This window comes from Equus caballus, chromosome 13, assembly GCF_041296265.1.
Source record: "Equus caballus isolate H_3958 breed thoroughbred chromosome 13, TB-T2T, whole genome shotgun sequence".
NCBI classification, from domain to species: domain Eukaryota; kingdom Metazoa; phylum Chordata; class Mammalia; order Perissodactyla; family Equidae; genus Equus; species Equus caballus.
The window spans coordinates 4,516,447-4,539,908 of NC_091696.1; the positions used below are offsets into that span (position 1 = coordinate 4,516,447).

General features: G+C 40.6%; 1 protein-coding gene across 2 annotated transcripts in view; it reads right to left on the bottom strand.

Moving 5' to 3' along the window:
* Positions 1 to 22,522, bottom strand: part of RNF216 (ring finger protein 216) — a 153,250-nt gene extending 130,728 nt beyond the window's left edge. The window contains exons 1-2 of one of the 2 annotated variants that reach the window (XM_023655206.2): positions 22,332 to 22,522; positions 5,296 to 5,430 (exon numbers count right to left, since the gene is read on the bottom strand). In XM_023655206.2, coding sequence (XP_023510974.2) covers positions 5,296 to 5,383 — 88 coding nt within the window. In that variant the 5' untranslated portion in view covers positions 5,384 to 5,430; positions 22,332 to 22,522. The remainder of the gene's footprint in view (positions 1 to 5,295; positions 5,431 to 22,331) is intronic. The other variant, XM_023655205.2, reaches the window with a different exon arrangement.
* Between the last annotated feature and the right edge of the window lie 940 nt (positions 22,523 to 23,462).

Genomic DNA, 23,462 nt, shown 5'->3' on the forward strand with positions numbered 1-23,462 from the left:
ACCTGCAGCCAAGCATTAAAAGCCATGTATCTATGCTGATCTTTGCCAATAAAACGTTTCGGGAATCACTAGAGAAAATCCGAAATTACTATGCTCAAGATTATCAACTTTTTCTTATACTAGGTTGGAAAAATCTGTTGATAAAATCTTCTTGACTGAAATCGTGGCCTCCTACCTCATCTCTATTCCTCCCAGGGAATGAAACATTGTTTTATCCAAACTGATAGGTCTGAAAATACTTTCACTTAAAAATAGTTAAAATTGGGGCTGGCCCCGTGGCCGAGTGGTTAAGTTCGCGCGCTCCGCTGCAGGCGGCCCAGTGTTTCGTCGGTTCGAATCCTGGGCGCGGACATGGCACTGCTCGTCAGACCACGCTGAGGCAGCGTCCCACATGCCACAACTAGAGGAACCCACAACGAAGAATACACAACTATGTACCGGGGGGCTTTGGGGAGAAAAAGGAAAAAATAAAATCTTTAAAAAAAAAAAAAATAGTTAAAATTTTCATGTAACATTTAAAATATTAAAATTTGCTCACTTTAGACATAAATTTTAACTATTATTTATGCAAACATATTTCACTGTTTTAGTCAAACACTCATTTAGCATCTATGACAGTAAGCAATTTAACTTTCCTAGTTTCCTTTTAAATAGAACTAGAGTTAAACTAACCACGGAGACATCATAATTCTGTTCAAGGCCTCTAACTCCTTTTATTTTTTTGAAGATGGATCACGTTTAATACGAATTACTGGATAACATAAACTGGTATTTTTTCCTATCTGGTTTTGTGGGAATGTTGGAGGTTAAAATGGGCAATGAAGAGGAAATGCATTAAGTGTCCTAGCAAAAAGGGTTAAAAAAAAAAAAAGAAAGAAAGAAAAAGAGGCATTATCATTACAAATTTTGAAATTCCTCCATTAGAGCTCTAATGCCTTTCTCAAGGTTAATGGCTCGTGTATTTTCATGGTACCCAACAATCTGAAAAGCAATCTAAAATCAATTCTCTCATTTCATTCCTGTAAGAGAGCTGTGGTGATGGCAGGGAGAGTAGCTTAAAACAGGTAAGTCTGTGTGATCTAAGGTCAGACTGCACAGGTTCAAATCTCAGCTCCACCACACGCTAGCATGACACCGTTACCTAACTTCTTTAAGCTTCCATTTCCTCAACATTAAAACACATTAACATTGATGTCTAGTTCAAATAAGTGTACAAAGTGAGAAAACCCACATAAAATGCTTGTTTATTATAGTACTTGAGACACAGTAAAGTTGCATGATTTCAAGTAGACTGATACATCTAACCACCAACTGAACTGAGGGTCCAGGAAGTACATTATAGAGGACTTCGGTTAAACCTGGCAGAACGAATCCAAGAGATTATCACCATCACCTCCCGAAACCCCACCAAAATGAGAGTAAAGGAGCTGAAGACTACAACCTTTCAAGTACACAAAGAAGAGAAAAGGAGATGATAGCTGGCAGGGGATTTAAAACAAAATTCTGGAAAACAGCAGATTTACAGGTGGCAAGGGCTCTAGCAGAATGGAGAAGGATCAAACCCACAGCCTGCAGAGGGGGCAGCCAACCAGGGGTGGTCTAACTCATGCTGCAGAATCCTAGATATTCTTGCATAAATGGTCTCAATTATTGTAGGCCTTTGTTGATTTCCAGTCTTTACTGGTTGTTTTTGACAATTTTGTCTAATTTTATCATTGATTTTGGGGAGAGGATTTGCCAAGCTCCTCACTCAGCTATTCCAGAAGACCCACCCCATAGAGGTCCATTCTAAAGAGACAGAGGCTGAGGGGCACTAGACGCCTGGCACGGGGTCAAGAGAGGAAAGGGGTGCCACAAAGAGCCTAACGAATAAGACCTCAGGTGCCTTCTGATGCTGGGCTCCCTGAATGCTGGCAGACAGTCTCAGATTCCATAGGCAGGAAATCAGATTCCTTTCTGGAAGAACTGGCCCAAGAAAAAGACACAGACAACGATCTTGGGGGACTCAACAAAAAAGCTGGTCTGAAACCTATCACCTTACAGCGAGTGAAGCCCACTGGTTAACAAGATACTCCCCACAAACCACATATATAAACACATTATTGTGTTTATATGCATATTATATGCATAATGTGTCTTTTTTCATTCCTGTACTTTTTAACCTTTCTTTTATCTTAATTCTTAAGCCTATTTTCACTGGGTATAGAATTCTAGGTGAATACTACTCAGTAATTTAAAAGGATTGAATTACTGATACACGCAACAATTAAGTGTATAACTGAATTAAGTGTATAACTCCATGAATCAATACAAAAGGCCCATACCTGTGTGGCCATCACTAAGGACAATAAAATACATTTCTAGCACATTAGCAGCCTCCTAAGTCCACAGTTTAGTTTTGCTTGTTTTTGAGCATACATTCTTTTGTTTCTGGCATTCTTGCAAATACCAAGTCTGAAATGTATCCATGTTTCTGCCTGTTGCAGCAGTTCTCTGTGTTGGACGTAATCCACTATAAGACTATATCCTAAGTTATTTATTCTTCTGTTGATGGACATTTGGGTTGGTTCCAGCCTTGGCTATTCTGGATAATGCCATTATGAACATTCTTGCACAAGTCTATTGGTATATGCATTTCAGTTGGGTACATTCTAGAAGTGCTGAGTCATAGGAAAGCATATGTTCAATCTTAATAGACAATGTCAAACAATTTTCCAAGTTGTTTGTGCCAATTTACACTCCCACCAGCAGTGTAAGACTGTCCTGTTACTTCATGTCCTTACTGAAACACAGCCACGCTCATTCATTTATGTATTATCTATAGCTGCTGAGCAGTTACAACACAGACCACATGACCTGCAAGCCTAAAATAGTGACTATCTGGCTCTTTAAGTCTGTTAAGTTCTGGTTTAGATTATTAATTTCTTAGCTTTACTTCTTATCCAATATATGCATTTTAGGCTATAAATTTTCTTCCAAACATGACATTAGATGTATCTCATAAGCTTCAATATATTATTTTTCATTATCATGCAATTCAAAATATTTTCTAATTTTCATTGTGATTTCTTCTGTGAACCATGAGTTGTTTTGAAGCATGTTCCCATTTTCCACACACACAGGCATTTTCTAATTATATTTCTATAATGATTTATGGCTTAATTCCAATGTGGTTAAGGAAGATAATCTATATGATTTCAATCTTGTGAAACTTGAAGCTTGTTTTGCAGTTCAAAATATGGTCAATTTCGGTAAACACTTTGGGTGCAGCATTTCATACATGTCTACTACGTCAAGTTGATCATGTTCTTCCAATGTTCTATATTCAAACAAACGTTTGTATGTGCTTGCTCTCTCAGTTATTGAAAGAAACATGTTAAAATCTCCCACTATGATTGCAGATTTGTCCATTTCTCCTTTTAGTTCTGCTAATTTTTGCTTTCTCTCTTTTGACAGCAGACTACTAAGCATACAGAGATTAGGGTTGTTTTATCTTTCCAGTGCATTGTCCCTTTTATCATTATGAACTCTTTCACTTTATTAATACTTCTGTCTGGAGTGCCTACTTTATCTGATAACATATAGACATACAGCTCTTTTCGGGAACTACCATTTGCATAATGTGTCTTTTTTCATTCCTGTACTTTTTAACCTTTCTTTTATCTTAATTCTTAAGCCTATTTTCACTGGGTATAGAATTCTAGGTGAATACTACTCAGTAATTTAAAAGGATTGAATTACTGATACACGCAACAACATGGATGAATGTCAAAAAAAATCATATTGGGCAGAAGAATTCAGGCACAAATGTAAATACTGTATGGTTCCATTTATATGAAATTGCTCAGTGACAAACAGCAGATCAGTGGTTTCCTTAGGCCAGGAGCCGAGTGAGGACTGACTGGAAAGGAATCCTTCTAGGATGATAGAAATGTTCTATATCACGATTAAGGTGATGGTTATATGGGTGTTTTCATTTTTGAAAACTCACTGAACTTAAAATGTGTGCACTTATTGTATGCAAATCATACCTCAATAAAGATAATTTAAAAATTAAAAAAAAAACTCCACAGGAGTTGGCATAATAAAAATTATTAATACTGTACACCTAAAAAACAAAAAACTCTGTATGTCTGAAAAAAATCCTCATAATGAATGAAGAATATACCAAACTTGTCTAACAGAAAAATACTACCTTCAATGTCAATAATTTCCCAAAAGGAATTAGTTATTCTTAAAGACACTCTGTTCAAGTATATTTAAGACCCAATTAAAAAACAAGAACAACATTAATTTGATATACATGTTCAGAAAATTTGAAAAACGATCATATATACAAATTATAGCTAAGATTTAAAACCTTCTGAATCACAAAAAATTATGGCTATAATCACTACCAACATAGAATATACTATTAATAAAATTCTAAAATATTAGTATTTCCTTTGTACTCATAACTTGAATAGCATAAGCAATTTTATCTGTTTTTCTCAATTTATTTGCTTAATAAAATTTGCTCAATTTTAAATGCTCCGAAGACCACATATATATATATAATGTAGAAAAAAAATCATCCTCATAAGCACAAAATATTATCAATGAGAAAAAACAAAAACTGGCACAACTCCTTCCATGGAACTGATACTTGTTAAAAAATGATCTTTTCTTAGTCATCTGCATGACTTTTTTTCTTTAAGTCCAGGTGTAAATGTAAATTAGGATTTGACAGGAAATTTCATATCCATTTAGGGATGTTATAGAAACGCAGGTTCCCTTCCCTTTATGAACGAATTCTCCCAAATTTTAAACACCCTAAAATGAAAATTCCCTGTGAGGCTAAACCAGAATCTTCTAGCAAAAAAGAAATTAAGCATTGTATGAGGGGGTAAAAACGTTTAGCGTAACTTTAGTACTTTTAGATCACATCGGCGTGGAGGAGCGACACTCCCTTGCAGTCACTATTCCTTCAAAAGCACAGACCTGCCACTGTCCCCGTACTCCCATCTCTCAAGATCCAGTGACTGCACATTCACACCTCTCTTTGGCTTGCTAATTAGTAGTTTATTAATTTACTTGTGATGGAAGATTCTTAAACTTATTCATGCCAGCAGGTATCACCATTTGACACAACATTCTAGTCTGATGAGTCCATTTACACCTGATGTTCTCAGGTCTAAAAATGAAACGTCTCTGGGTTCTACATGGTGCAAAATAAGTTTATTTAAAAAAAGAGAGAACTGTAATACTAAGGGAAAAAGCAAGGATGAAAGGGAGAAAGTGAGAACAAACACTTACCTTGTCCCCGGTGGCAGTGAAAGTTGTTCAAGTGAATTACCTCTTCATTGTTGTTTCCCTCTGCCATTTTCGATGCAGACAAAAACATACGCACTTGCTAATATCTAAACATGGCGACTATCTGTTCCAAAGGATCTGAAATGAAAAAAAAAAACACTAAGAATAGGAGACTACTGAAACCCTTCCCCCATATCTGATCAAGGATCAAGGTAGCATTCTAAGCCTATGGAGAAAACACCATTAAAAATAAAAATAAAAGAATGCATAACTAAAAAGCTAATAGAGGAGGGAAAAAATGGAATAATAAAAAATTAACCAATTACTGCCAAAGAACACACAAGTGAGGAATAAAGGATCAGAGAACCAATGAGATACATAAAAAACAAAAAGTATGCTTAAAAACTCAATTACAGCAACCTACAGGAGAAAACGTTTGCAAATCATATATCTGATAAGCAGTTAAAATCCAAAATATATAGGGGCTGGCCCCGTGGCCGAGTGGTTAAGTTCGCATGCTCTGCTGCAGGCGGCCAGTGTTTCGTTGGTTCGAATCCTGGGCACGGACATGGCACTGCTCATCAAACCACGTTGAGGCAGCGTCCCACGTGCCACAATTAGCAGGACCCACAACTAAGAATATACAACTATGTACCAGGGAACTTTGGGGCGAAAAAGGAAAAAAATAAAAACTTAAAAAAAAAATCCAAAATATATAAAGAACTCATATGAGTCAATAGCAAAAAAACCCCAATAATAATAATCCAAGTAAAAAATGGGCAAAGGCAGGCAGGGCCCACCCCAGTGGCTGAGTGGTTTAAGTTCTGTGCACACCACTTTGGCAGCCTGGGTTCACAAGTTCAGATCCCAGGCACAGACCTACTCCACTCACCAGCTAGGCTGTGGAGGTGTCCTACATACAAAAAAAAAATAGAGGATGATGGGCATAGATGTTAGCTCAGGGCTAATCTTCCTCAAGCGAAAAAAAAAAAAAGGATTGGCAACAGATGTTAGTTCAGGGCAATCTTACTCAGGAAAAAAAGAATAAAAAAATGGGCAAAGGACCTAAATAGACTTTTTTCCAAGTCAGATATTCTAAAGGCTAAGAGGTATATGAAAAGGTGCTCAACATCACTAAGCATCAGGGAAATGCAAATCAAAAGCATAAGATAGCACCTCACACCTGCTGGAATGGCTATCATCAAAAAGATCAGAGAACAACTAGTGGCAAGGATGTGGAGAAAAGGGAACCCTTGTGCACTGCTGATGGGACTGTAAACTGGCGTAGCCACTATGGAAAATAGTATGAAGGTTCCTCAAAAAATTAAAAATAGAACTACCATATGATCCAGCAATTCCACTTCTGGGTATATATCCAAAGGAAATGAAATCACTATGCTGAAGAGACATCCGCACCTCATGTTCACGGCAGCATTATGGACAATAGGCAAGACATGGAAACCACCAAGTGTCCATTAACAGATGAATGGGCGAAGAAAATGGAATACCATTCAGCTATAAAAAAGAAGGAAATCCTATGACTTGTGAAAACATGGATGGATCCCGAGGGCATTGTATTAAATGAGGTAAGTCAGACAGAGAAAGACAAATACCATGTGATCTCACTTACATGTGGAATCTAAAGAAAACCAAATTCACAGAGAAAGAGATCAGACCTGTGGGTACCAGAGGTGAGAGGTGGGGGAACTCAATGACAGTGGTCAAAAGGTACAAACTTCCAGTTATAAGATAAATAAGTACTGGAAACGTAATCTACAACATAAAGACTACAGTTAACACTGCTGTATGGTACATTTGAAAGCTGAGAGAGTAAATCCTCAAAGCTCTCATCTCAAGGAAAAAAAAACATTTCTCTTCTTTTTTTTGTATCTATATGAGATGATGGATGTTAACTAAACTTGTGATAATCATTTCACAACATATACGTCAAGTCATTATGCTGTACAACTTTAAAAAACTGAATTCTATCAGAAATTATATTACATATACAGACTACTCCAATCAAAAGACAAAGATTATCAGAACAGATAAAACCAAACTAAGTGTTGTTTTACAAGACAAACACTAAAAGTACAAGAAAACGGAAAGGTTTAAAAGTAAAAGGATGAAGGGGGCCAGCCCCGTGGCCAAGTGGTTAGGTTTGCATGCTCCACTTCGATGGCCCAGGGTTTCGCTAGTTCGGATCCTGGGTGCAGACATGACACCGCTCATCAGGCCACGTTAAGGCAGCGTCGCGCATGCCACAACTAGAAGGACCTGCAACTAAGATATACAACTATGTACCAGGGGGGATTTGGGGAGATAAAGCAGGGAAGAACAAAAAAAGTAAAAGGATGGAAAGCAACATATCGAACATTAACAACTCATAAGTATTTAATTTCCAATATTATATTTTTCCATTATAAAATGCTCATCCGATTTTTAAAAAATAAATCACAATCCTCTTTTCAACTATTTTATCTTTTCCCTTTTTTCGGTACAAGAAAACCCATAGAAATTGTATATTACTATTAGACAAAATAGACATTACAAGAAGTATCGTTAGAGACAAGTAGGGAGATTTCATCCAGAAAACAGAGTCAACTCAGTGGAGATAACACAATCCTAAATTTGTATGACTCTAATAACAGTTTCAAAATACACATAGCTTCAATTGACAGATCTTCGGGAAGTAAGGCAAATCCACACTTAGCGCTGTATAGAAGGCTTGTACAGCACTATCAAACAGCCTGACGTCACCGGTATTTACAGACCACTCCAGCCAACAACTGCACACACACATTCTTTTCAAGTGTACAAGGAACATTTATAAAACAGTCTATATGCTGAGCCTCAACAAATTTCGCAGGCTTGAAATCATATAGCATGTTATCTGACAAGAGCCAGTAAAAGACAAACAAGTAGGAAATTTCTAAATATCGGAAATTAAGCAACCTAAACAACTGACGGGTTAAAGGAGAAATTACACTGAAAATGAGAAACTATTTTCACTCAATGAACTGAAAGATCATGAAAACAAAACACATGGAAATGTGTGAGATCGAGTTAAAGCAGTGCTTAGAGAGCAATTTACAGATCCAAATGCGTATTTTAGAGAAGAAAAACAACTGAAAAATCAACAATCCAAGCTTTGATCTCAAGAAGCTAGAAAAAGAGCAGTAAATTAAACCCAGAAAAAGTAGACATAAGAAAATCATAAGAGCAGAAATCAAGAAAAGACTACAAACACACAACTGAGAAAAATCCAAGTAAAAAGTTGAGTCTTTAAAAAGATTGATAGGGGCTGGCCCCGTGGCCAAGAGGTTAAGTTCGCGTGCTCCGCTTTGGCGGCCCCGGGTCCCACCAGTTAGGATCCTGGGTGCGGACACGGTACCGCTGGTCAGGTCATCCCGAGGCGGCGTCCCACTTGCCACAACTAGAAGGACCCACAACTAAGATATACAACTATGGACTGGGGGGATTTGGGGAGAAAAAGCAGAAAAAAAAAAAAGAAGATTGGCAACAGTCATTAGCTCAGGTGCCAATCTTTAAACAATAATAAAAAAAACAATAAAAAAAGATAGATAAACCTTTATCAAGACTGATTAAGGAAAAAAGAAAGAAAATACAAATTACTATTATCAGGAATGTAAAAGAAGATATCACTGAAGAGTGTATGAAATAAAGAGAATATTATAAATGACTTTATACCAATTAATTAGACATTTTGGATGAAATGGATCAACTCCTTGAGACACAACTTACCACAACAAACAAAGAAAAATTTATATCTGAATAGATCAAATAAACATATTAAATCAATAATTAATAACCCTCCCACAAAGAATACTGCAAGCTGGAAAGTTTCTCCAGTAAAGTCTTCTAAACATTTGAGCAAGAAATGCACCTAACACTATAAAAATTTTCAGAGAATATATAAAAAGAACAAACATTATTTCTGAAACCATTTTATGAGGCTGGTATAATTGTGATACTAAAAGCTTGAAAGGGGCCTGGCACCAAGGCCAAGTGGTTAAAGGTCCGCATGCTCCACTTTGGTGTCCCGGGTTCATGGGTTTGGATCTCAGGCACAGACCTATTCCACTCACCAGCCACGCTGTGGAGATGTCCCACGTACAAAAAAATAGAAGAGGATTGGCACAGATGTTAGCTCAGGGCTAATCTTCCTAAAGCAAAAAAAGAGGAGGATTGGCGGCAGAGGTTAGCTCAAGCTACCTCTTATAAAAAGCTTGTAAGAACATTACCAGAAAGACTGCTATCTCTCATGAACACCAATACAAAAATCATAACCAAAGGAATGCAGCTTACGTTACTGCAATAAAGGAGAAAAACCACATAATCGTCACAGGAGATGAAAAGAAAAAGCATTAAAATTCAACACCTGTTCATGACTAAACTTTCCTAGTAAATTGGTACTAGAAGGGAACTTCCTTCATTTAATTAAAGGCATTTAAAAAACACTGGAGCAAACCTCACACCTAACACTGAAAGACTGAAAAGCTTTCTCTCTAAAATTGAGAAGGAGAGTTCTCACCATTTCTTGTCAACATTGTACTGGAGGTTGTACCAAATGGAGCAGGGCAATAAAGAGAAATAAAATGTCACGTTGAAATGAAGAAATAAAAGTTGCAACATTTGCAGAAAATTGTGGTACCAATGCAAAGATAGAAAAATAGAACAGAGGACTCAGAAACAGACTCACACACATTTTGTCACCCACATAAAAACAAAGGTGCTAGTGCAATGCAGTGGAAAGAGTGGTCTTTACATTACCGGGTCAAGTGGATATCCACCTACACAGGAAAAAAATGAGTCTTGATCCATTCCTATACCACACATAACCATCAATTCCAGATGGATTACCAAGGAAAGATAAAACAATAAAAATTCTGGAAGATAACAGGAGAACAAAATTATGTATATTTGTACATGTAACTGTACACAGAGATATCTTTGGAATGAATAAGTGAATGAATGAATGAATAACAAAGTCACTGGATAAAAGGTCAATACACAAAAATGAACACTATACTGTTAAGAAACAATTAGAAAATGGTATTTTAAAAGCATATTATTTAGAGTAGCATCAAAACCCAACAAATACCAAGGAATAAATGCAATGAAAGACGTGCAAGACCTCTACACAGAAAATTGCAAAACATCACTGAAAGAAAGTACAGACTAAATAAATGGAGAGACATACCACATTTGTGGGTTGGAAAACAATTTTGTAAAGATGTCAATTCTCCCCAAATTGATCTTTAGATTTAATATAGCTTTAATGAGATTTTAAAAATGGATATATACTAGCTGACTCTAAGATTTACAGGAAAATGCAGAGAGCCAAGAGTAACCAAGGTATTCACAAAGAAAAACAAAAGACAGTCAGTCTTATTATTATAAAGCTACAGTAATTAAGACAATGTGGTATTGGCAAAGAAGAGAAAAACAGACCAATAAAATAGAGTCCAGAAACAGATTCATTCATATACGGACATCTGATTTCTGACAACAGTGGCACTGCAGAGCAGTGGAAAAACACGATTTTTTTACTATATGCTGCTGTACTAGAAAGCTTATTTTGGGAGGGGAAAGGCAGGAATAGCAAGGAACTAGACTTCTTCAAGCCTTAGATAAAAACAACTTTAGGTGAACTCTTGAGTTAAATGGAAAGGTAAAATAATTAAGTTTCTAGAAGGTAACATAAGAAAATATCTTCACAAACTTGAGATTGGGAAAGATGTCTTAAATAGGATATAAAAAGCACTATCCACAAAAGACTGAAATATTGTACCTAAAAACTAAAAACTTCTATTCACTAAAGAAATTAAGAGTGAAAAGGCAAGCAACTGGGAGAAGAAATTTGCAATACATGTAACTGACAAAAGGCTCCTAACAAGAAAATATAAAGAACTCTTACACGTTAATTAAAAAAAAAAATTCAGACAACTTAAAGGAAAAATGGGCTAAAAGATGTGAACTCACAATGTTGAGTGCCTTGAGGAAACCCAAAAGGCCAATAAACAAATGAAAAAGTGCCCAAATTATGAGACATCAGAGGAATGCAAACTAAAACCACAAGGAAATTCTGGGAAGACAGCAGTAATGGCAGCACCAAAGCTTCTGAACCTCTCCAAATTCACACACAAAAACAGAAAAAAATTCCATGGTTACAAAAACTCAGTTACAAAAAAAAAAACCCAGCAAGGAGTCTCCACAAACTCCAAAATAGCAGATGAGGACAAACCACTAAGAGCCACATGATTTCTGAAGCATCAACGTTTGTGACTCAGAAAGCACAGGGTACCACTGGGACCTGAGAACAGGATAATCCCCAAATAACTGAAAGGTATTCACTGGAAAGCACACAGGCCAATCTGAGAAAGCAACTAACACTAGGAAGGGGTCTTGCTCAATTCAATAGTGGGTGGATGCAAGGAGTCCACTGCAAGATTTCAAAGAGATATAGCACTCTAGGACCCACGAACTTTTCAAATTGACGAGGGCTCCCTTGCAGGACATGCCCCTACAATGAGAAGAAAATGCTGGGAACAGAGTTAAATTGAGTAAGATAGAGAAAATAGAGACAAAGGAAAGAGAAGGTAGGTCCAGATAGAGAGAGAACAGAGGCAAGAAACCTCAAAAAGCAAGCTGATATATTTTGAAGACTGTATGAGGGAGCTCTGTGAAGTTAGGGAAAGTATCTTAAACTATACCTCCTTCTAAAGAGCCAAGAAAACTAATTTCATTAAAAATAAGCAAAGAAGGGGCCGGCCCAGTGGCACAGCAGTTACGTTTGCACGTTCTGCTTTGGCGGCCCGGGGTTCGCCGGTTTGGATCCCGGGTGTGGACATGGCACCGCTTGGCAAGCCATGCTGTGTCAGGCGTCCCACATGTAAAGTAGAGGAAGATGGGCACCGATGTGAGCTCAGGGCCAGTCTTCCTCAGCAAAAAAGAGGAGGACTGGCAGCAGATGCTAGCTCAGGGCTAATCTTCCTCAAAAAATAAATAAATAAATAAGCAAAGAAAAGAACTGATATCAAATTTCACATGAAGTCACAAGAAAAACAAGCAGCAAAACATCCCTATAAACAATGAAAACACGCCAGAAAGATATAACAAACTAAAGGACATTAAGAAAATAATACAAATAGCATAAACCAGAACCAGAAAAACTTAGAAATGGAGTGACAAATCTCAGGAAAGAAACAGAAATAAAAGAAAAAAATCTTTCAGGAGTGAGACTAAATTAGAAGGAACACAAGCATGAATAAACACAACATTCTGCTTTAGAACTAAAAGGTGAAAGGAGAAAATTTTAAAATAGAAAAAATAAGAGATAAAGGAACAAAATTCAAGACAAAGATGATACAACATAACAGACAACAGGAGCTCTTGAATAAATCAAAAGGAAAGAAAATACTAAAAATTATAACTGAAAAAAAAAACTTACCAAAAATAAAAATGTTAATGCTGCACTTCAAAAGAACACAGTATACACCTAAGAAAAACAACCTGGAATGACAACTACCAAGAAATATTCTAGCAAAATTACTGGACTTTAATGAAAAGATCCTTTAGCACCTGGGCTTAGACTTACAAAAGAAAGAAAATTAGATTATTAACAGACTTTGACAGCGATACTTTATGCCATTAGAAAATGGAATAAGATACTTAAAAAAAAAGTGAGCCAGAGATTTTATACCCAGTAAAACTAATTTTAAGGTAAAGGGCACAAACAAACTTACCAACATACAAGAACTTATGGAATATTGTTTATACTTGCACTTCCTAAGGAATCAACAGAAAAAGAAGCTTCAGGCAACTGAAATGACTAGAGAGACACTGACACAAAGACTGGTGGTAAACATTAAATATATAGTTACTTGTAGTACTAAGATTAAATGAGAACTAAAATTAAATGATATAGTACAATCACAAAAATTATAGGGAGGGAAAACATATGGAAAACCTTAAAATTGTTTACAGTAATATTGGTTGTGACATTCTGACATTTTTGTGTGTGTAATGGGTTAAAACAAATGAATAGTTATGGAATATTCTAATCCTATCAATCCCTCTGTCCTTGAGGATCAAGATTCTTAGTGGGGGAAAAAAGGAATTACATTTATAATATAAAAGTAGTAAAGTTAAGTAAAATCCCTATAGTCCTACATTTGAATTATAAATACTAGTATGAACTCATAAAATATTTTAGTTCTGTCCAGGAAAAAAACGCCTGAAAACAATGACCTATTTGTAGCAATGAACATCCACAGTGCCTAGATTATGGTCTTGAAATACTATTTCTCACCAAAAGAAACCAGGGCTTCTGGGACAAATTACTAATTCCAAGTCTGGGGCAGGAACCATACAAAATGAGCCTGGAACATCTTGTCACATCAGACAGCAAGGAAGCTATCAAAGACTACTTATCAAAGACTGGGTCCTGTCAGAACAACTCATAAAAAAAATCCTGAAGAGGCTCCCAGTGGCCAAAGACGGGACATTTTGAGCTTCAATAAAGCTAATAATTGATATGGCATCAATCTTTTAAGAAGATGTATAAGTGTTCGGGTTTTTTTTTGTTTTGTTTTCTTTTGAGGAAGATTAGCCCTGAGCTAACATCTGCTGCCAATGCTCCTCTTTTTGCTGAGGAAGACTGGCCGAGTTAACCTCAGCGTCCATTTTCCTCTACTTTACATGTGGGACGTCTGCCACAGCATGGCTTGCCAAGCGGTGCCATGTCCACACCCGGGATCCGAACCTGTGAACCTCGGGCCGGCAAAAGTGGAACATGCAAACCTAACTGCTGCGCCACCAGGCCAGCCCATAATTTTCTTAAGAAAAGGTCATTTTCAGAGGATGACATTGAACCAAGACATTATCTTTAAAATTGATAAAATAAAGGCAAAGAATCAGGCATCTTTCTTGCCTTTCCCGTATGCACGATATGACTGGATAATCAAACAGTAGACGAGAAAATAGCTTCTTTATAAAAATATTCTAATATCAATTTAAAAAATTTAATTACAGTATCATCACTATGCATTTCTCAGTGAATTACCGGATCTAGACACTGAATTATCATTGGCTGCTAACGTGATAGAGCCAACAATACATCAGTGCCTTCTGAGAAAATAACACTATCTATAGTCACGCCAAACAGTGAAATAGAGTTTGGTCAAGACTCTGGACTCAGCCAAAATTCTAGAATAGAAGCTAGAGGAAAAATGAAATTTCTGAATTGTACCATAAGTATGCAATCCAGACCACGTATTCTCAACAGGGGCGATTTCACAAGGGCATGAAAAGATCTTACATATTGCAATGGTTTGTGACCCTCCAAAATACAATCCCAGCAAAATCTTATTCCTTGGTATTTAATGGGGGAGACATAGGGAAAAAAAATCTAAAAAGGCTATACAATGGGGAATAATTTTTTTAAAGTCTGACAAACACTTATCTAGGCTCTGGGAAACTACAGGTCAAAAGGTTCATGTTCAACAACAGATAAATTATAAGGAAAAAGAAAGGACTGGAAGAGAAACTTTTGATTTAAAGGATCTATCAAATTTTTTAAATGGGTGAGATTAAACTATAGCATCTAGGGATGTACTCTTGGGTGAGAAAACCATAAAGAAACAAGAAAATGATTATAAAAGTCAGACTAACAATTAATCTTGGGGGAAGGAATGAACTATGAACAGGACAGGAGACACAGAGGGGTTGGGATGGTTTACTTCTTGCCTGGGTATGGGATACAAGCGCCTTATAATAATTCACTAAGCTATACATTTGTTTTATGTGGTTTTACATACTGCTTTATTTTGAAAGGGTAAAAAACTCTCATGAGATATTACAAACTCATACAATCGCTAAAAGTCTGAAAACTGATGACCAGTGTTACTGAGAATTTGGAGCAATGGGGACTTTCCTATACTACTGGTGGAGAGTAAACTGGTACTGCAACTGTGCAAAAATGCTTGATACTTTACCAACTCTAAGGGAAGATACAGACCCACAAGACCCAACAATCCACTGCTAGAGATCTACATTAGAGAAGCGCATGCTTATATGCACCAGGTCTATGAACAAGGATGTTCACAGCAGTTTTCTAAGGAGCTAAAAATGGAGGACTCACATCAGTGATGGAATAGACAAATACATGTGGTATGTTCATACAATGAAAACCTATACAGCAACAAAAATGAAGCCATTACAATCACACACAACATGGATGGATCTTAAAACCTAACAACTGAGGGAAGGAATCCAGACATAAAAGAATATATATTGAATGACTCCGCTTAGAAAAAATTTAGGCATAGGCCTAAACTTAGTTGCTTGGGGTAAAACTTCTTCGTGTGTGCTGTATTTCAGAATGAAAATAATGGAAAAAAGCCATTATTAAAAAAAAAAGGTGGCTGCCTCTGTGAAACAGTAGCTGGGGGTCAGGAAGAGAAGATAATTGCTTTTGCTTTTACTTAAGTCCTTCTGTAGCCTGATTTTTTAAACATTTTCTTTCTTTACTTTGATGAAAATTAGAAGAATGAAAATCAATAAATAACAACCAAAGAGGGACAATTACAATCACTCTGGGGCCTCTTTAGTTCCAAGATCCTACCTGTAACCTAGCCATTCAACACTGGTCTTCCTCTCTCGGACAATCTCAATTGGCTTTGCCTTCCTGAAAGAAATTATCTGCTTCAGAGGAGGTAGGCCCCAGACCCGGGCTTCTCATTAAATGATGTCCCCAAAGCGTTAATAGTCGAATAATAACAGCATTTTTCCAACTTATGAGGATACAAAGTTGTATTCCAAGACTATGTTTAAGATTTACAACAGAACCTTCTGGTATCTATAACTGGACAAAGGTATCTCAATTTTTAAAACTTACAAATTAAAGTCTAAGTTTGGGTCTCGCACTTAAAATAACAATAATAATGTTATTTATAAATTGCATGGTATAAAGGAAAGAGCTCTGCTGTCAAAGTTGAACTGCATCTAATCAAGCCCTTTTTCTTTCAAATATAATTTTTAAAAAGTATTCTGAACAGAATTCCAAGAGCCAAGTCTCTTATTTTTTTTTTTTTTTTTTTTTTTAAAGATTTTATTTTTTCCTTTTTCTCCCCAAAGTCCCCCGGTACATAGTTGTGTATTCTTCGTTGTGGGTCCTTCCAGTTGTGGCATGTGGGACGCTGCCTCAGCGTGGTTTGATGAGCAGTGCCATGTCCGCGCCCAGGATTCGAACTAACGAAACACTGGGCCGCCTGCAGCGGAGCACGCGAACTTAACCACTCGGCCACGGGGCCAGCCCCCTAGTCTCTTATTTCTCCTTTTACCACAACTAGATCCCTTCCATTTTACACTGGAAATCAAAGGGAAATGTGGTTCATTTTACATCCAATTTAAAATGTCAAGCTTGTAGTTAAGCAGATTACTAGTGGTGCTTTAAAGCAAGAGTCCTCACGAGTGGCACACACAGTGGCCCCAACTGCAGCGAGAAAAGAAGCCTGGTGATGGAATTTCTACTCCTGCCTAGCTTCTCCGTAAAGGTCATTCAACTCTGACACTCAGTCCTCTCACTTGGACTCCAGATCAAAATCCTTAAGCACGGACGCTGGTTTCACCAGTCAGCGCATCAGTGACTCTGTATAAACTGCTTATTCTCTGGGGCCTAGTGTCTTCATCTGTAAAATGAGAAACGGTCACTTTAAAATTGAGTTAAATATATATAAAGCGTTTAGCATAGTGCCTGGCACACAACAAGTATGACTATTATTATTACCTGTGAAATGGAAATAGCTATTCTTACCTTCTAAGGCTATGTTCAAGATTAAACAAAATATGAGAAGCCACTTTGTATATGGTAAACGCCATTAACACAAGAGCTTTGTTATCACAAGAACACAACAGATCACAGTGTTTATTAATAATAAACTCAGCGGAGGGGACCTTTACTTTCCTCTTCCAAGTTACTCTTTACTAGTATGATAACTATTTGCAGTATAACTTCTATTTGCTTCTATAAGAAACTTCATTCTCCCTCTGGAAGTAGCAAGATGCTCTATGTAAGTCTTTTCACTTCTTCTCAGATGGCTGAAGAAAAGTTAAATAAAAGTACAGTCCAGAAATAGGAAATGCCACCCAAGAAAGACTATTTCATTCTTGCCTCTTCTTTTTATAACAAAAATTATCATATGTACATTTATGACTATATAGTCAAACACAGGATTTAATCCTTCCAAATTAGAACCCACATTTAGCATATATTTCAGCACTTCATTGACCCTGTGGAGAATCTTATGTACTACCACTATATTGTAAAAATTTAAGACAATCGGACGACAGTTCTTCTATGCTCTCTTCTACCTCCTACAACTGTCCTAATGATTTTTTTTAATCCCTTTCTCTTCCTTGCATGGATGAATCAACACATGACAACAAAGAGTTCACATTTTAATTGTTTTCGCCATGTGCCCTTGACTATGTCTTATTCGCAGCCATATTTCCAGCGTCTCGCACAGCTGCTGAATGAATGAGTGGCTCCAAAAACATCTTCCTCTGTCAGAGACCGGGCTGTTCAGCCTAGCCACACAGAACCAGAGTCAGATAACATTTTCTAGAGTAATCTCCATAAATATGCCTGTCACTTCTGCAACATCAATTTTGGGGTAATGAAAGATGTTTCAAATTCAATGAGTTAATCTCTTTGAACATTCCAGAGAAAGGGAGGCAAAGCAGAGTGAGGCATAGGCTGGGAGAAGGTGACAAGCCCATGTCATACTAGCCCCCACAACACCTCTTCCTAGCCTATTTTTTTAAGTGTCTATAAATGATTATTGCTGTTCACTCAAATACTAGCTTCTCATCTTAACCATTATTTGGATACCCATTCTTTGTAAGTTCATACTAGTATTTAATCATCTTAAATCAACCCAACAAAGAACTAATAATGGTTATTTCTAAGTAGTAAGTTTAAGGTAGTTTTATTTTTTTAGTTCTATATATTTTCTGATTTTTTTAATGCTAAATTGGTATGATTTACATTACCTTTTAAAATTAAAATACGTTAAAAGAATTCAGCTGTTAAAAGAATACTACTGTGGGTTTGCTACGTGGCGTAAAGTATTTGTGTTATGCACCACGGGGGATACAAACAAAGAAAATCCAACATGGATTTTGCCTCAAAGAACTTAAGAGTCCTGAGAGAAAATATGGACACAAATAAGTACCCTACAAAGTATGAAGTCATTAATTCAATAAAGAGCCTACTCCCGTCGGAGGAGGGCAGGTGGTCAGGGAAGGCTCAGTGGAGACAGCAGTATTTCAGCTAAACTGAACGCTGTCCCAGTTCCAGGCTTAGAATAGCCCTTCAGAGAACAGCAGCTTCCAGCGAGGGCTCCGGGAGCCCAGACTCAGCCTGGAGGAAGTGTGACGATCCTGCTGGAGAGAAAGCTCTCACGCTACGTGGAGAGGGAAGGGGCAGCTGAGCCCAAGCTTCCAGCAATCTCTGACAAGGCATGTGAGTGAAGAAGCCATTTTGGAAATTGATTTTGGTGGCTGGGGCCTCGGCCACCTCAGCTGACAGCCCTGAGGACCAGGAAAAAACGGCCTAGGTGAGCCCTTCCTAATCTCCTGACTCACAAAACTGTCAACAAAGCAAACTGCTGTGCTAAGTCACTAAGTTTGGGGGTGCTCTGCCACGCGTCAACATAACCGAAGCAGAGCTCAAATTTTTATTTCCTCACCAATGGGAAGCAATGCAATGAGAGTCAAACTAGCTGCAACGTGTAAGACAGACTGCAGAGGACATCTGGTGGCAGGAGATCTAGGAAACTTGAGCCAGTGACGCCTGAACCAGAGCCAACAGTAGGCAGGGGGAGGAAAAGGGGACAAGGTACTGACTGCAGAGTTAGATTCAATGGAATTTTTGTATGCAACTGGCCATGAGGGCAAGAGGAAGAAAGGAGTCAACGCTGCCCTAGATGCTGAGATCAGGCGACTGGAGGACGGTGATACTACTAAGAATGAATAAGGCAGTGATGAGTTCAGAATAAGAAAATGCAATGAGTGTCACTTTGAAGATGTAGACAAAATGAAATAACCAAGGCAAAACAGCATTCCCAATTACAGATAATAATTATGTGAACAATTAGTCTGGAGATCAAGCTGAGTTTAAAAGAGCTCTAAAAATCCCGTTACCAGTGTCTTTTTACAACAGGAAAGATTTTAAACCAAAAATTAAATTCAAAATCTTCAGTGGGTGGGCTAAAAAGCTGAACTTATATCATTAAGATTTTTCTCAACTGTCAACTGAAAATTGGTTCAGAAACTGGGACAGATAAGTAAGCAGACTCTCCTCCACAAGGGGGAAAATCAGTGTTTTCAATGACCTTTTTACAGTTAAATCCTTTGTAAACTCTGACACCCTGCTCCTTCTATCCTAATACTGCCTGCACGCTCTACCCATTGATGTATTTTCATACAGCATCGAGAGGTTTTTTGGGGGTTTTTTAGATTTTATTTTTTCCTTTTTCTCCCCAAAGCCCCCCGGTACATAGTTGTATATTTTTAGTTGTGGGTCCTTCTAGTTGTGGCATGTGGGACACCCCCTCAGCATAGCCTGACGAGTGGTGCCATGTCCGCACCCAGGATCAGAACGGGCGAAACCCTGAGCCACCAAAGCAGAGCACACAAACTCAACCACTCGGCCACTGCCACGGGGCCGGCCCCGCGTCGAGAGTCTTTTTAAACCACAAATCTCATCACGGTTGAACCAAAACCCTCATCGTGGGGGCCGGCAGGTGGTGTAGCAGTTAAGTCCAAACGTCCTGCTACCGAGGCCTGGGGTTTGTAGGTTTGGATCCTGGGTGCGGACCTGGCACCTCTCAACAAGCCATGCTGTGGCAGGCATCCCACATATAAAGTACAGGAAGATGGGCAGGGATGTTAGCTCAGGGCCAGTCTTCCTCAGCAAAAAGAGCAGGACTGGCGGCAGATGTTAGCTCAGGGCCAATCTTCCTCAAGAAAAAGAAATCCTTACCATGGCCTGAAAAACTGCCTCATATGACCCTTGCTGACACAGCTAGCATCGCTTCATACCTCCTCCCCCCATTCCTCATTCTCCTGTGACAATGGTTCAGTTCCCTGAACATGCCACGCTCCTTTCTTCCACTCCAGGCTGGATTACTCTTCTTCACTGCCTCTCTCTGACCCAACTAACTCTACCCATCCTTCAGCATTTCAGCTTCAAAGTCACTTCCTCAGAGAAAAACCTTTCCTGACTATCCCCAGCGTTCACTCACACGTCTCTCACTTCTTCCAAGTACTGAGCACAATAATAATCACAGAATTGCTTAGGAAACCACGTTTCACGTTTATCTCCTCTGCTAAAACAAGGTCCAAGACCGTCGGATCCTGCCCCTCATTTCTTCCCAGAGCCCCAGGACACAGCACACTGCCTGACACCAAGCAGATGCTCCGGATGAACTGAGAATAAATATCAAATGTCCCTCCCAGTACGTAGAGCAGGATAATCAGGGGCGGGAACTCTGCCACCAGACTCGGTTCAAGTGCCGGCTCCGACCCTTACAAGCTCGGTGACGCGCTAAGCCGCTCTTCAGCACGTGTCTGCTTCCTTTTTAAAATAAGGATGTTAACAGAATCTACGTCACTGAGGATTAAAAGTCTTAATATATGGTAGATCTTAGGACAGCATCTGGCACACAGCATAGGTTTTGTCCTATTATTATTAACAACGAAGATAAAACAACAACATTGTCAGGCGTGAGAATTACTTGTGTCGTCTGTCATTCCTTGAGACCTTAACACAGCCTAGAACATAGTAAACCCCCATCAAGGAGGGGCTATGCTAGTTGGCAAACGGAGGCTCTCTCGTTTAACCGATTTCATAAACTTTCAGCGTTAGATTTCTCCGTAGCGGCTGCAAGGCTTTCCTCTCCGCCGCTGCCAGCCTCCAGGACAAAAAAATCTAAAGCCTCCATTTCGATCTACAGAGAGGTCCAAAGTCTGGCCCCAGGCCCTCCAGCTACTTGTTCAAGTTCGGCCACTCCCTACTCCCAGCCACAATAAAGCACTAGGACAAATAAACAAAACCCAGCAAAGCCATTCCATAGCGCTCTCAGGTTGGGGTCCGTCCCAAGGGGTCCCCTGTCCTCCCCCAGCCGACTAAGTCATCTCTTTGCCGTAGCCAAACGTCCAGATCGCGCCATCCCAAGGCGCTTATCCCCGCGCGTTCCAGTTACGCACTCCGGGGGCCCCCCGCCTGGGTTACATGGGACCCCCCTAGAAACGTCGGGACCCGGCGGGCACTCGGCGGGGAATGGGGGGAGGACCCCGGACGGAAGCGGCCCCAAGTCTGACAATTGCTCCGCCGCGCTCCGGCCGCCCGCCCCGCGGGAGCGTCGCTCTCGCCCGCCGCCCGGGCTCCGGGCGCACGTGTCGGGCTCACGTTCCCCGCGCGCACAGAGGGTCCGCACGCTCGCAGAGCGCCGGGGGGCGGGGAGGGGAGTCGCGCCCTGCCCGGGAGGACACTCGTCCGGGGCTGAGTCGGGGGAAGGGGGAGCCCGCCCCGCCCCGCCCCGCCCGGGCGAGTTGCAAGTCGCAGCGCCTCGCCCCCCGCGGCTCCGGGCCGCGCTCGGCTCCCCGGACGCCGCCCCCACGCGCGCGGCCGCCGAGGACTCGCGGACTCTCGGCGCGTCCGCCGCCGCAGCCGCGCAGCAGGCCGACCGACCGGCCCGCGAAACTTCCCGAAGTGGCGGGAGCGGCGGGAGGGTCCGCCGGCAGCCCGCGCCTTTGTGGCTCCCGCCTCGACCCCGGCCCCGGGCCCGCTCGCGTGCGGCCGCCGCCGCCGCCGGGCCAGCCCCGCGCCCCCGGCCCCGCGGCCCCTCACGGCGACGCCCCCACCCCCACCCGGGCTCATGGAGGCGGAGACGCCACTCGCCTCACAGAGCCCGCCGAGGAGCCGGGCGCGCCCGGCGGCCGACACTTACTCGCCACTCGGCTCGTCCCCTCACGAGGCGGGCTCGGTGGCCGCTGTCGCCGCGGCTTCCAGTCACCACAGGCAGCCGCCGATAGCGCCGTCGCCGCCGCCGAGGCCGCCGCCGCGCTCCTTCCGGCCCCGCCGCGGCGTCACCTCGCGCCTGCGCACAGCGCCCCCTCCCGACTAATGACAGGAAGAACCATAGAGGCACGCCGGGTGCTGGGAGGAGGAGCCTGGGGACTCCGACCATAGAGAGGGGCGCCCGTCGGCTCTTCCACCCCACCCCACCACCCCGCTCACCGCCCACTGAGTCTTGACTCCCCCACTAGGCGGGAGGACGAAAGCAGCGGAGGCCCCCTGAACCCCTTGAGGTGTCACCATGTCTCCCTGGAGTGGAAAAGGGCGTGGGGGCAGGTGGCCGTGGAAATCTGGATAGGCACCTATTTGCATCCGTTGTCTTTGGCAAGTCCTTCATGCAACACATATTTTTGGAGGGCTTCCTATGTGCCACGCACTGTTCTGGGAATGGGGATGCAACGGTATAAAGGGTCCCGGGGCTCATGAAGCTTCTATTTTAGGGGGCAAGTCAATAACTAGCGAACTAACTAAAATCCTGCCTCAGGCAGGAGGTGTTGAGAAAAAAGGAAAAATAAAGCAGAGAAAGGGATGGAGAGTGATGGGGATAATAGCGTCATCAGGGAAAGCAGCTTCTGAGGAGGGGACATTTGAGCAGAAGACTGAATGAGGTAAGGGAGTGAGCCCTGGTGACCACTCGGAGGAAGAACCCTTCAAGCTGAGGGTATAGAAAGGGCAAAGGCCCCAAGCTGGGAATATCCGTGGTGTGTTGGAAAAACAGCAGGGATGTCCTACCGCTACCAGTGGTAGGGAATGGGTTTGGCGAGGTGGCGGGGGGTCAAATAATAGAAGGTCTTAATAAGGGATTTGGATTTTCTTCTAAGTGTGGTGGGAAGCTATTAGAGAATTGGGAGCAGGGGCGTGAGTTGATCTGCCCGTGGTTTCCAAAGATCACTGGGGTGGCTCTTTGGAGAACAGACTATGGAGAGATGACAGGTGAGTCTGGAAAGTGAGTTAGGAAGCTATTGCAGGAGTCTAAATGATAAGTGAGGGTGACCTGGAGTAG